General features: G+C 40.8%; 1 protein-coding gene across 1 annotated transcript; it reads right to left on the bottom strand.

Annotated features, from left to right (window-relative positions):
- LOC113023255 (von Willebrand factor A domain-containing protein 7-like) lies at positions 1-11,999 on the bottom strand. Its single transcript, XM_026169279.2, has 17 exons — positions 11,773-11,999; positions 11,434-11,641; positions 11,149-11,234; positions 10,948-11,041; positions 10,543-10,671; positions 9,937-10,123; positions 9,480-9,649; positions 9,256-9,368; positions 8,370-8,486; positions 7,433-7,639; positions 7,152-7,287; positions 6,552-6,704; positions 6,377-6,463; positions 6,055-6,164; positions 5,570-5,734; positions 5,094-5,393; positions 1-1,504 (listed from the first exon to the last, which is right to left on the bottom strand). The coding sequence occupies exons 1-17, from the start codon at positions 11,962-11,964 to the stop codon at positions 665-667; spliced, it is 3,294 nt and encodes a 1,097-aa protein (XP_026025064.2). The 5' UTR covers positions 11,965-11,999; the 3' UTR covers positions 1-664.
- Between the last annotated feature and the right edge of the window lie 1,324 nt (positions 12,000-13,323).

Genomic DNA, 13,323 nt, shown 5'->3' with positions numbered 1-13,323 from the left:
TAAACTAATGAAATCACATTTATTTATTGCTTAAACACATTAAAACTGTTTTGTGATTCTGACAAAATTCTTAAATATAAATTATATATTAATAGCCTGTTGTAAATCTTCCACAGTAGCATCAAAAGGCATCCAAGCTGTCTCATTCGGAAGTGATGTCTGGACTGGTGGCACTGGTGGCATTTCAGGATGTTCCAAATGGAGTTTTGTTTCTAAAAGTTGTCTAAATCATCATTCCCTTAGCAGATAGTAGTTGCTTATTACATTGTACTGGGGAATGAAATGCAGCTTTGGACACTAAGAAATTGCTACTTTATGTGCACAGGTTAAAATGAATCAAATACTTTACAATTTCATCTATGAAAAGATTAACTATAACTTTGTAAGAGAGGGTATTAATGTTGATTTATGTAGTGAATTCAATATAAATGTTTACTTGGATCCTTTTTAGCAGGCAATGATAAAACAAATAAACAAAATGTACGTTATTATACCACGTTCCCATTTTCACCCAAAAAAATAAAAAAATTAAAATATGAGATGCTCAATTACACCTTTACAAAAATGCAATGGCTCATATTTTAAAAAGAGTTAAAAGTATTACTTTTCTAAAACAGATTTTGATTTGATGATTCAGTTCTAGTTAAATTTCTGTTTATATACCTTACTTAAAAAGCAGTGAAAAAGCAATGCTGATCCAGACATAATGTGTTACACTCATTGTATGACCTCTAGTGGATGCTCTGTTAGCTGCAGCAGTAGTCACCGAGGGAGTCACTGCAGTGGTTGTAGGGACAGGAGTAGTTGTAGGTACTGGTGTAGTTGTAGTCAGAGAGGTAGTTGTAGGTACTGGGAAAGTTGTAGGTACTGGTGTAGTTGTAGTCAGAGAAGCAGTTGTAAGTACTGGGATAGTTGTAGGTACTGGTGTAGTTGTAGTCAGAGAAGCAGTTGTAGGTACTAGTGTAGTTGTAGTCAGAGAAGCAGTTGTAGGTACTGGTGTAGTTGTAGTCAGAGAAGCAGTTGTAGGTACTGGTGTAGTTGTAGTCAGAGAAGCAGTTGTAGGTACTGGTGTAGTTGTAGTCAGAGAAGCAGTTGTAGGTACTGGGATAGTTGTAGGTACTGGTGTAGTTGTAGTCAGAGAAGTAGTTGCAGGTACTGGGGTAGTTGTAGTTATAGTAGCAGGCGTGGCAAGTACTCTAGCTTGCCCCATACATGTCCCCACGTTTCCTGCCCTGTCCACAGCAGCTAGAACCACATTCTGTGAACAGCAGGAGGCAGTGTAGGTCACCAGTGTGATATTCTCACCCCTTGCTCCAACCGCTGTGCTAGTATCAAGGGTACCATTCCCTTCGCGGAGGGTGATGCTTGCGATGCCAGTCCCATTGATGCCGTCAGTGAGATTAGCAATGAACTCCCACTGAGATGATGCACAGAGGATGGAAGAGACATTACAGATACCTGATATATTAACTACATGGCACACTGGACCGGACAAATCTGTGGCCTGAAAAAAGAGAGAGAAAGGAGATCAAGTAGTCAGAAAGGCAAAAGAACAGGAACAAAAAGAATTTGGTATAGATGCTACCTTATATCTCTGTTCTTTCATACTTTCAGCGTTTTCTTTTGTTTTTGAATATCACTTAAAAAATGTGTATGAAACGACTAGTGATGGGAATTCCGGCTCTTTTTAGAGAACCGGCTTATCGGGGGAGGGGGGGGGGGGTGACCTTGGTTCAGGTGGTTGGGAAGCTCATCTGTAACCGGAAGGTTGCCGGCTCGATCCCCCAATTCTCTTGGTCCTAGTCATTGTGTCCTTGGGCAAGACACTTTACCCTACCGCCTATTGGTGTTGGCCAGAGGGGCCGATGGCCCGATATGGCAGCCTCGCTTCTGTCAGTCTGCCCCAGGGCAGCTCCAGTGTGTGAATGTAAGAGTAAATGAATAGTGGAATTGTAAAGTGCTTTGGGTGCCTAGAAAAGCGCTATATAAATGCAATCCATTATTATTATCCTCTTCAGGGTCACCGGAGCCTATCCAAGCTGTCATAGGGCAAGAGGCGGCAGGTCACCAGTCTGTCTCAGGGCTAACACATAGAGACAGACAACCATTCACACTCAGGCAATTAACCTATCCCCACTAACTGCATGTCTTTGGACTATACCCGGGGAGAACCCACACAAACACAGGGAAATTCAGAATACTTTATTGATTGTGGGGCGATCGTGGCTCAAGAGTTGGGAGTTCGCCTTGTAATCGGAAGGTTGCCGGTTCGAGCCCCGGCTTGGACAGTCTCGGTCGTTGTGTCCTTGGGCAAGACACTTCACCCGTTGCCTACTGGTGGTGGTCAGAGGGCCCGGTGGCGCCAGTGTCCGGCAGCCTCGCCTCTGTCAGTGCGCCCCAGGGTGGCTGTGGCTACATTGTAGCTTGCCATCACCAGTGTGTGAATGTGTGTGTGAATGGGTGGATGACAGGTTGTGTAAAGCGCTTTGGGGTCCTTAGGGACTAGAAAAGCGCTATACAAATACAGGCCATTTACCATTTTACCATGATCCCTAGGGGAAATTATTCTTCCCTGCAACATGCAAGCTCCACACAGAAAGACCCTGGCCTGATGGTAGAATTGAACTCAGCAGCAACAGTGCTAACCACCGTGACACCGTACTGCCTGAAATATGCAAAAAAAAAAATGAACGCCCAGATCTTTAATTAAGGGAAAGGTTGGCATTTAGAAATATTAATATCAAACTGACTGTGTTTTATCTTTCCATTGTACTGATGGGTGGACAGTTCTCAGGTGCCTGTGCATTTTATTTGTGGAGCCAGCTCTATATGATAGTCTCTTCTTGCAGATTCTCCACTCTGCCTTTGTATTGTCTATAAAATTGAAATGGTTCCAGATTTTGCTTCTTTTCTTGGTGTTACTCATTTTCTTTACCATACCTTTCTAATGTGACGATGTTGTCTCTTGTTGTTGCCCCTGGTGTTCTGAGAATCCATCCTACCTGACAAACCATCCTACCTGTTGTTTATGCGCATGCGCACAACACAAAATTAAGTGGCGAACCGTCCTATCTTTGTGAATATTAGCTAGAAAAATACTCTGAGTAAAATGAAGTGCCAAACCATCCTACCTTTGTGAATATGAGCTAGAAGCATACTTTAACAGCTAAAATTAAGTGGAAAATCATCCTACCTTTGTTAATAAGATCTAGAAGGATACTCTGTCGGGTAAAATGAAGTGCCAAACCATGCTACCTTTGTGAATGTTACCTACAAGCATACTCTGATGGGCAAAGTTAAGTGGCAAACCGTCATTCCTACTTAAATTTGTGCTGGAATTACTCTGTGACAGCAGAAATGTGCATAAATGTCTTACGGTAGGACATTTTGCCAAAGTAGGCCGGTTTGTCAGAATACCGGCTCTCTTTGTCTCTCTCGCCCTCCTGCTCTTTTTGTGTGCTACTGCTGTTATGAGTGTAACTACCGCCCCCGCCCCCTCTGCTCAGGGACACAAACAGAGGCTTGCGTTTTCGCCCCTCCCGTCTCTGCTCAGCATAAACACAAGGCTGACGTGCAGCATGAAGCGAAAAAAAGTGAAAGAGAGGGCAAGACAAAGAAAAAAAAAACCCCATGGCTCCCATTAAGGAGCCAGCTCGCATCGGTCACTTCAAAGAGTCGGCTCTAAGAGCAACGTTCGTTTGCGACCGGCCCATCACTAGTAATGAGATATTATTGTTTACAAAAAGATAAGATAAGATAAGATAACTCTTTATTGTCATTGCACAGTCATACATAGTACAGTAGTACAATGAAATTGGAAAAACTGTCCTACGTCGGCACTACATATAACACAACACGACACGATATGACACATCACAACGTAACAAACAACACAACACAGTATATTAACTTAGTATAAAAAAGAAGAATAAGTGTATGTGTATTGCACACTGTTATTATTGCACATTAATTATTATTGCACCTTGTTATAAATATAAATATTATTGTTATCGTTTTAAACATTGTTACCTCCCCCTAAAAAGTCCAGGGAGGTATCCAGTCAGGTCAGCTATTTACATTGATCGGGGCTATTGCCCTGTTGTAAAAGCTGTCCTTGAGTCTGTTTGTTCGGGACCTCAGCAGCCTGAACCTCCTGCCAGACGGCAGCAGCTTAAACACCCGGTGTCCTGGGTGTGTGCAGTCCCGTAGGATGCTGCGTGCCCTCTTGAGACAGCGAGTGCTGTACAGGTCCTTCAGGGAGGGAAGAGGATGTCCAATGATTTTTTGGGCCATGTTGATGACCCTCTGGAGTGCCTTTCTGTGTGCTGTGGTGCAGCTGGAGAACCACACACCGATGCAATATGTCAGCACACTTTCAATGGAGCAGCGGTAGAAGACGGTCAGCAGCTCCTTCTTCAGGTCCATTTTTCTGAGGATTCTCAGAAAGTGGAGACGCTGTTGGGCCTTCTTTAAGACCGCAGAGGTGTTAGAGCTCCATTGGAGGTCTGTGTCTATGTGCACAAAAAAACCTATGTCCCGAATTAAAACTCACTTTAATTGATATTATGGGTTATAAATCCAGACGTTTCATTCAAAATGACTCACAAAATTTGTACAACCCCGATAGTAGTATTACTGTTTCAATAATTTAGCAAATCTGGGCGACAAAAAGAATTTAGCACAGTGGTCAAATGACCCTATGCCAAATAACAAATTGTTTGTAAAAACCATTGAACAGCTGTGGAAAAGAACATTTCGTTTTTGGATTTACTAATACAATCATGATCAGAAAGTTAACAGATTAATCAATGGATTTCTTGGATGAAATTTGTAGCATGACCCTTTACATTGTCCACGCAGTGAATCATGTTTTTTTTCTTATTTTGAACTAGAACATATGCAGTACTAATTCATCACTGAGCTGATTCTTTTAAAAGCTCTCCTCAGATCACAGTTGAAGTATTATGTAAACTGAAACATTTGGCATTTGACAATACAGAACAGTGATACATTTAGTTTGGATTATTAGTTTTTTTTTTAAATGTAAAACACTGTTTTTAGTCCCATTTCACCTAAAGTCTTTTTTCTTTTACCTTGGCAGCCACAGAAAATCGGAGGACAGCATAGTTGATGTCAGTGGCAGCAGCATTTTGTGCCTGAATGGTGAGGGTCACGTCTGTTCCTGATTTAGTGCTGGCTGGAACACTTAAGGTTATTGTCCCATTGGCTTTGCCTCCATCGCTTGGACCAATATTGACATTTCCAGGTGAGGTGAAGTCAAAGCTGCGGTCATTACTGACTTGCACTGTGAATGTCCCAGTTACATCCGAAGACACTGTAAAAGGAATGATGATGCGAGTGCCTGGTTCTATGTTGATACTGTCAGCTTGTGCCTGGAAAAGTAGCGATAGAAGAGGGCAGGAAATTTGAAGTTAAACAATCACTTCTTTCTTTTATATAATGACATAGAAAATAACATGACAGTGGTTGTTGAGTTTATCCAGGCAGATAAGATGTTTAGAAACTGGCTCTAGAAATTCAAAAAACAACATATGACTCTACTACTCACAGCAACAGAGAGACTAGCTGTTGTGATGCGGGTGGAGGCTTGTCTCTGGAAGGTATCTGAGGTAGACCGGGATGTGGTGCTGGTGTCCTCACCTTGCAGTTGAACTACATAGTCTCCTACTGGGACTTCAGTGAATGTTACCAGAAAGTTGCTGTTTTCTAATGACTGTGGAAAACAGAAAGATAGCAACTGAGAGCACCTTATGCATGTTTAGATGCATAAGTTAGTTGTTAGATGGTGGCAACAATCAGTAATCAGAGTAAACAAGCAGCCACCAAAGACCAATGTTATTTATGTATCTTTTACTTCTTGGTGTTTTCTTAAGCTGTTGTAGAACTACAAAAGTTATGTTTATAACACTATGTTTGACAGTGCAGTTAGCATAGACTAAAAGCGACTAAGTCTAGGAATGCTTGCTGTGGTCTGTTGTAGTTTCAGTTGTAATTTTGACCTTTTACATTTATCAGGTGTAAAATATGACATGCCTGTATTGATCCAATCAACTCCTTTGGCCCTGAACTGTCGAAGAGCGTGAGCTTTGTGACTGTTACTGTATCACTTCCTGTCACAGTGACCAGGAGAGTGACATTACCACCTGAAAATGATAGCAAGCCACAAAAGAGTATTATTACAACAGATCTTTAGACTGTACGTGAATCTTCTTTAAACTTAAAAGTTTATGTTTATCTAAACAAAAAAGTTGGAAGTTTTCTACCCAGAAACATAAATCAATGTAATCATTTTTCATGACTATTTAGGTCATCTCAGTTTCCCACAAACCAAATGATACATTTTTGTTTAGTCAACCTGTAGCAGGACGGCCTTCCTTGGGTCTGATGCCACCTTCCTTTTGTAATTCAACAAGGTTATAGATGAAGTTCACTGAACTTTGACCTTATGCACACAGAAACCACATCTAAGTTAGAAATATTATACCACTGAAAACATTTTCTACAGACTATTTCTTAATTATATTACAGACCTGTGACTTTAATAGAGTAGGGACTGTTAGAGTTGATGTGGATTTGCCAAAAACCCGTTTGATTTCCAGCATTGAGCCTTATTCTGCGTAGGTTTCCCACTGTTGTTATGGATGCCAGAGGACCACTGGTCTGACTTGACTCCTGAGACACTCCTGAAAAGAGGAAAATGGCTGAATTATTTACCAGCATGACAATGGAATTTTCTTCCTCCTCCTAAATTTGTAATTGTGACTGTTGTTGTTTTTATTACTACTGTGCTATTACTGCAATTCATGGGTGTGAGACACTTGCAAATTACTCCACTTCTGTAATAGGCAAATGAATTCCGATCCACCTGCACAGTTACTACTAAATAAGAATGTAAAATTATGACTAGTACCACTACTGTACATTCTTAACCTTCACCTGACTGCCCAAACAACAGATTTGCACAGGAGAAATCAAAAGGCAAAAAGCAGAGACCAGAGATCAGGTCAGATGAGGAACTTCCAGAGAGCCAAAGAAATAAAGCAAAGCTGACACAAGGTGGGAAGTGCCTTGTCTTTGTGAAATATTATGTTTTAGAAAACTGATGTCCAAAAAATATCGTTGAACTGAACCTGCTGAGCTGGTGAGTGTGAAAGTGAGAGATGAAACTCCGGTGATGTAAATGATGACGTTGCTTACTGATGAATCAACAGTAAAATTAAAATTATCAGGTCGCCCCGGATCCATTACTACCTGGAAAACTGTCACCTGAAAGACAAAGAAACAGAAGCTCCAGTGAGAAAGCAATTTTGAAAGAAAATCTGTTAAATATCTGGCCCCAACTTATCAAAAATGTAGTCCTTCACAATTTGTAAACATGTTAAGTAATTCCTGTTAATGCTCAGTGTCTCACCACAGCACCAGCTGATGAATCTTTTATAACAGTAGTGGCCAAGGAAAGATCTGACTTCCTGACTTCAATAGCCTGACCTCCAGAAGCTTGGGCCAGGTCTCTGTATAGCTGGACATTTGTTAGCCTCACTGCACGAGGTGAAAAATTTTGACCATCAATACTGCGGCGCCGCCGACTGGAAAAAATGTTTGTCAACAGGAAAGACACCTGAAAGTGTAGGGATAGAAAAATGCGTCAATTTATATATATCACGCTCAGTGGAAACTGGATAAGTTCTATCTAAAGTATCAAAGAGACCTAAAGTGACCATTCAGTACATGGATAAATGAAACTATTTACTGAGGTGTTGCTCTAGGATTGGACTAGCTTGAGTAAAACTGACTTTTTTGTAAAAAAAAGAAAAAAGAAAAAAAAAAGCTTTTGTAAAATTTGATAATGGACTGGCATTTATGTTGCCATCAAGCTATATTGACCCTTTTCACCAGTAATTATTTAGCAGCTATCTACGTTTCACTCATATCTACAGCTAATTCAAAAAATATTAATTAATTCACCATGCAGAATTTTGTATACAATTGTGCAAACACACAGGCGGTGAAAGAACATGTAAACTCCAAACAGGCCTGGATACCCAGTGTTTAAAACCCAGAACCTCCTTACTGTGATCCTACAGTAATAAACACGGCACCACTGTGCCACACTGTACTTTTCTCCACCAGAGTATTAACCTTTTTTTCTGTTGTTGTTGTTGTTGTTTTTGTTTGTTTTTTTACACATTTTTGTAAGCTGGAATTACAATTCAGAATTTATTTATTTTTACATTTCAACAAAGAATACTCTTTCCTTTCTGCATGTTTTTATTTGGCAATTTCTTCATCAGCTGAACTAACATATAAAGTGCAACAATAATAAGAATGCAACTTATCCTCACACATACCTCAGTCTTGGTTCTCTCTATAAGGGCAATGTTGGTGCTTTTTAGATGGGAATCTTTGGCTGAAGCATCAGTGAAGACATAGATTTTAGAGGAAGGTGGAGCTGATGTCAGCGCAAGCTGTCAGTTATACAAATGACAGAAGAATTAAACATTATTTGTTGTGATTTACCAGATGTGCAAAACTGTAATTCAGAAAGTGATTAAAAAAGTAACAAAAAAGCAAGTTCTAATAATGCATGCACACAGTCATTCTGTTATTACATAATAGGACACAATAGGTTCATATTAATTTCCTAACTATGTTGTTACGGCAATAGCAGGGCCTCCTCCTGAAGGTGCCTGTGTGGGCGTGTCCCACCACCTCTTCTGCCTGAGGTGTCACCTTTCCCTGTTACACAGCTGACTCACATCAGTAATTAAAAGTATTTAAGCCCAGGGAAAGGTGAGCTCTGGGCCAGAGTGCCATGAGTGTGGTTACAGCTAGTGAGCTGAGTGTGTTTGTGAGTGGTTACAGCTAGTGAGCTGTGTTATTGTGGTTTGCAGCTAGTGAGCTGCTCTCTTTCTTTTTGGCTTACGTTTTACTTTATTGACCACGCCTGAGTTTTGTTTGTTTTCTTAAATGGTGATAGCTGCTTGTCCGTCTCTTTTAGTTGAGCTACTTTAATAAAACTCTTTGATTTAACCCTTTTGCCTCCTTGACTCCTTTTTCTAACCCGGTCACTTTTTGTTACTCTCCCCTCACCGCCTAGACCCCTCAGGGGAACGTAACAATGTCCTTTGCACTACCTGCAAATACCCCATTTCTTCATCCTAAAAGTTCATAAGTCACATCACACTAATTACTGTGTAAGCACACATCCCAATGATAGAATACAAGTACACTCACTCGCAGTCCAGACATGCTCATCTCTGGTTCATCCCCTCCTCCGGATGCAGTGAGCTTGTTGATTTCCTTTTTGAAGTAGTTTTTGTCAGTTGTCTTTATCACGGGTCCAAATTCTTTTTGGGGGACAGAGAAATACATGAACTTGCAGATTTTTGTACTGTATATGTGCTTTGTTTGTTGGCTCTCTTTGGCAACATGGGGAATATCCATAAAAGTGGAAGTACCTGGGTCATTGAAAGGTACCAGTATGTACTGAGAGGGTTCCTGTAGCGTTCCTGCGTTACTGTCAATTATGTTAAAGGCAACTTGTTTTGCTGCATCGATGTCATCAGCCATACTGCCTGTAGTGTCAATGACAAAACACAGTGCATAGGACTGGGAGAGGCCCATCAACCTGGAGGAACATAAGTGAAAAAACAAAATCATCCCTTTGTTATTCTGTAAGGAACCCAATTTCTCTACATTCAGAATGATGCCGAGGTATCTTTGCAGAAACATGTGCATCATAAAAAGCATCACTTTTAAGATACATATTATCTTCTGTGAGGAAGGCTTTTTACTATTTTTTCCTTGAAAGATGTGTCATGAAAATAAATATAAACTGTTTCAATTTCAAATTTATTAGAGTTCTAGTAACCATTTCATGAGTGCAAGAATGTCTCTGATCAATTTTTCCCGTACCGCAAGAAGTTCCTGTCTCCAGCAGCTAGTCTGATGTCCTCCAGCAGCTCCATAGTAGCATCCACTGCCAGATTAGCTGCTTTTTTGTGCAACGTGCCATGATCTGATGTAAAAGAATCCTTATTGATGCCCCCAACTGGGTCCCTTTTTCTTGTCTTGTCAAGTAGACCACCATGGCTACATTTACCTGGACAAAAAAATAACAAATTACATTTAATTATACCTAGATAAATAGCTGAATAAATGATCAATAAGACAAAAAACATCCAAAGAGTTTTATAGTTGGGGTATGGCAATGAATAGGTGAGTTTAGTTAATCTTTAAATTAAATTCAAGGTGGGACAACACATCTATTTGTTGTAATATTTAAATTTGTAGCTTGTGGGAATTCATTACTGTGAGATGCTGTTTACATTTTCTAATCAAAAAACAAATACCAAAAACAAACAAAACTACAGAAGCCAATTTAGTTTCAGTGTTGATTACAATTTACTCATTCTGCTGGTTTGATAAACAGTCCATTTGCTATGAAACAAGCAAACAAAAGAAAATAATAATACAAATCCTAATAGTTTGCTGTTATACACAAATGAATGTGATTGTTACCAGTAGGCTTTGAAGAAGAGAATGTGCTAAAGTAGCCTGAGGTCAGGAGCCCCTGTTTCAGCACTTCAGGCAAAATGTTATCAGTGCAGGCATCTCCTGTACAGCTATTACAAGTTGGAGTAGATGGACCTGGAGCAAAGCAAGAGAAAGGTTATCCATAAAACCATCTGGAAACAGGTTGTGACATACAGTATTTAAAGGTGGGCCATCTATGCTTTGGCGATAAGACTTGGTTTGAACTGTGCTTTTGTAAAATGATTTTGGCTATTATATCTTTCCTATTTATCCCCTTTATCTCCCTTATTGCAAGTGTGTGTCCGTACACACCCCACCAGGTAAATTAATTAAAACAAGTGGAGACAAATGTGTTTCTTACTGTGATTAAAGTTGCTGGAAGGCTTTTACCTGCTAGGTTCTGCAGTGGTTGATCTGGTCTGATCAGAGCGGAGTAAGGAGTGGTTTTCCCCAACTCCACCCAGTTACTGTGGCTGTAAAAGTCCTTAATGTATGGAAAATCTAACATTATTTCCAATCCTATCACTGCTTCCTACTTCCAAAATCTTAACATCATCAAGTTTAAATAAAAACAATAATTATCACTCTCACCTGAATTATGTGACAAATTTGTCCAAGTACCTGTCTTGCAGCAACAAAATTCTCCGACTTCACACTAGCCTTCATGGCAGACATATCTCAAACAAAACATATAACCTCAAGAATCCAGTATAAGTGAAACCTAATGAAGCAAAATTCTGATTTTTGTTGCACCTATCATTTAAATGTTTTTTAATTGGTGTATAGGAATAGAAATTAATTCAAAATTCAAAATAATCTACTATCTGTGTTGTACTGAACGTAAACATGTTTAATTTTGAGGACTTTAAAGTGTACCTCTTGTGATGATGTCCCGTCCTCCCAGGAAGGTCTCACTGTGAAAATGGAACTCAGGGAAATCGACCAATGAGAAATACACTTTTTCGTTGCTACCGTAGATCTCATTAAGGGCAGTTTGGAAAATGTCAGTAGAGAGCGGAGCGGTGGAGGTAGATGAGGAGAAACAGGCCTTTTGCACCTCCTGAACTGAAAGGTTGTCATCAATCTGGAGACAAAGAAATGCCAAGTGCTTAACTGGACATTTGGAAAAATCTCAAAATGTTAAATTTCACAGTTATGTTAGACTAAACATGAATGCATAAGCAGTGACCCTGTTTTAAATGATAATGAGCCCACATTCAAGTTGAAGTCTCTTCCATCAGCGGCGGCAAGGTCTCGGCAAACCTCAGCTGTCTTTCTGAGAACTGCCTTTCTGGTGATGTCACGATGAGTTTCATCAACAGAGAAGGATGGTTGAAATCCATGGGTTAGACCTGGTAGGTAGAGACAAACTGCCACCAGGAGCATGACTGTGTGTTTGACAGCCATGATGGACAGTGTTTTACTAAAGGAACAAGAGAAAGGGAATATAACAGTAAATACTAAATGTTAAACATTATTGTGCAGCACGTAAGATCGACAGCGCACAGTGTGCTTTAAGGTAGGAGCCAAAAAGGGTGTAGTTTGTGTATGTGAGCACTCGTGTGTACACCTGTGAGCATGAACGCGCTTGTTTTTAAAAGGTTCCTACATGTAATGATCTGTTAGAGGGTGAGGGGAGCCTGCATGAAGCAGGTATGGAGGAGATCAAGGCTCCAGACATCCAGAGGCCCTCAGAACACAAGAGACCAAGGAAGACCAACAGAGGGGTAGCCGCGCCACTATCCCAGAAAGAGCCGAGGAGAATCCCAGATAAGGGGTCACTCAGCAGCCGCGGAGGGGGTTTCAGTGACATGCCCGGGAGCTCCGCCGGCAGCCAGCTGCGCCAGAGTGACCGAGCCCCAGGCCGAGCAGTGGCGTGTCCAGCGGGGTGGCCTGGGGGGGCACAGGCCACCCCCCCAACCAGACTGGCCACCCCAGGTGCCACCCCAAAGGTAAAACAATAAAATTCAATCAAATATCAAATGTCCGATTATGTTTTCACGGTGAAGCTCAGATATCCGAGTGTAAGTGAATGCAGCATCGGCTTCTGCGCTATGTGCATCATGTTAGCAAAGGTAGGAGAGCCAAGCACGAAAGAGGCACTGCAGGAAACAATTTTTCGGTGAAAGAAAATGAGGACAGAATAAATGTAAGTAATATTAAGTTTGTTGAGTTTAGTAAACTTCGGTGAAATTAGAATCCCAAGGAAAAAATAACACTTAAAGAATTATTGCAGCCGTCGAATATTTCAGACAGTAGGCTACTGAGGGCAGCTAACATAAGAGTTATGAGTTATGAGTTATAATCTAAGTCATAACATTGCTGTATGGAGCTGCAGATTTGGTTGCAGGTTAACATAGCTGGACTGGCCATCGGGCATACCGGGCATATTTTTTATTTTTTTGTAACGGCATGAACAATGAGAGGTGGTGGATTGGCCAGATGCAGGTCGATGTGTAAAAATAACTCAGTTGTTTGGTGGTGGCTGTGGCGGAGCTTCCACAGAGGCAACAGGTGGATGAGGGAAGGGGAGGCAGGAGGAGAGACCCGAGGCAGCCACCAGTCCGAGTGTTAGGTGAACTTCAGGTAAGAAGTTATGAGCTGCAGTCTATCTGGGTCAGATATGAACCAAGTTTAAGTGGAGTTTATTTTCGTTGTGCTGACTTTTTACCGTCAGTTACAATAACTCGTACTGCGTGCTAGCTAGCATGACGGAGTTTCTATACAGCAGGGTGGTGCTATGATGTTACTGATAGTGAACTTTAT

This window comes from Astatotilapia calliptera, chromosome 6 (genome assembly GCF_964374335.1).
Source record: "Astatotilapia calliptera chromosome 6, fAstCal68.1, whole genome shotgun sequence".
Classification (NCBI taxonomy): Eukaryota; Metazoa; Chordata; class Actinopteri; order Cichliformes; family Cichlidae; genus Astatotilapia; species Astatotilapia calliptera.
This window is presented reverse-complemented; position numbering and strand designations above follow the sequence as displayed.

Excerpts from the sequence above, each read along its gene's own strand:
- LOC113023255 (XM_026169279.2), bottom strand. The coding sequence starts at position 11,964 with ATGGCTGTCAAACACACAGTCATGCTCCTGGTGGCAGTTTGTCTCTAC. Across the intron at positions 9,369-9,479 it reads GGTACCTTTCAATGACCCAG|AATTTGGACCCGTGATAAAG; the intron begins GTACTTCCACTT and ends TCCCCCAAAAAG. Across the intron at positions 7,640-8,369 it reads TAGAGAGAACCAAGACTGAG|GTGTCTTTCCTGTTGACAAA; the intron begins GTATGTGTGAGG and ends CTACACTTTCAG.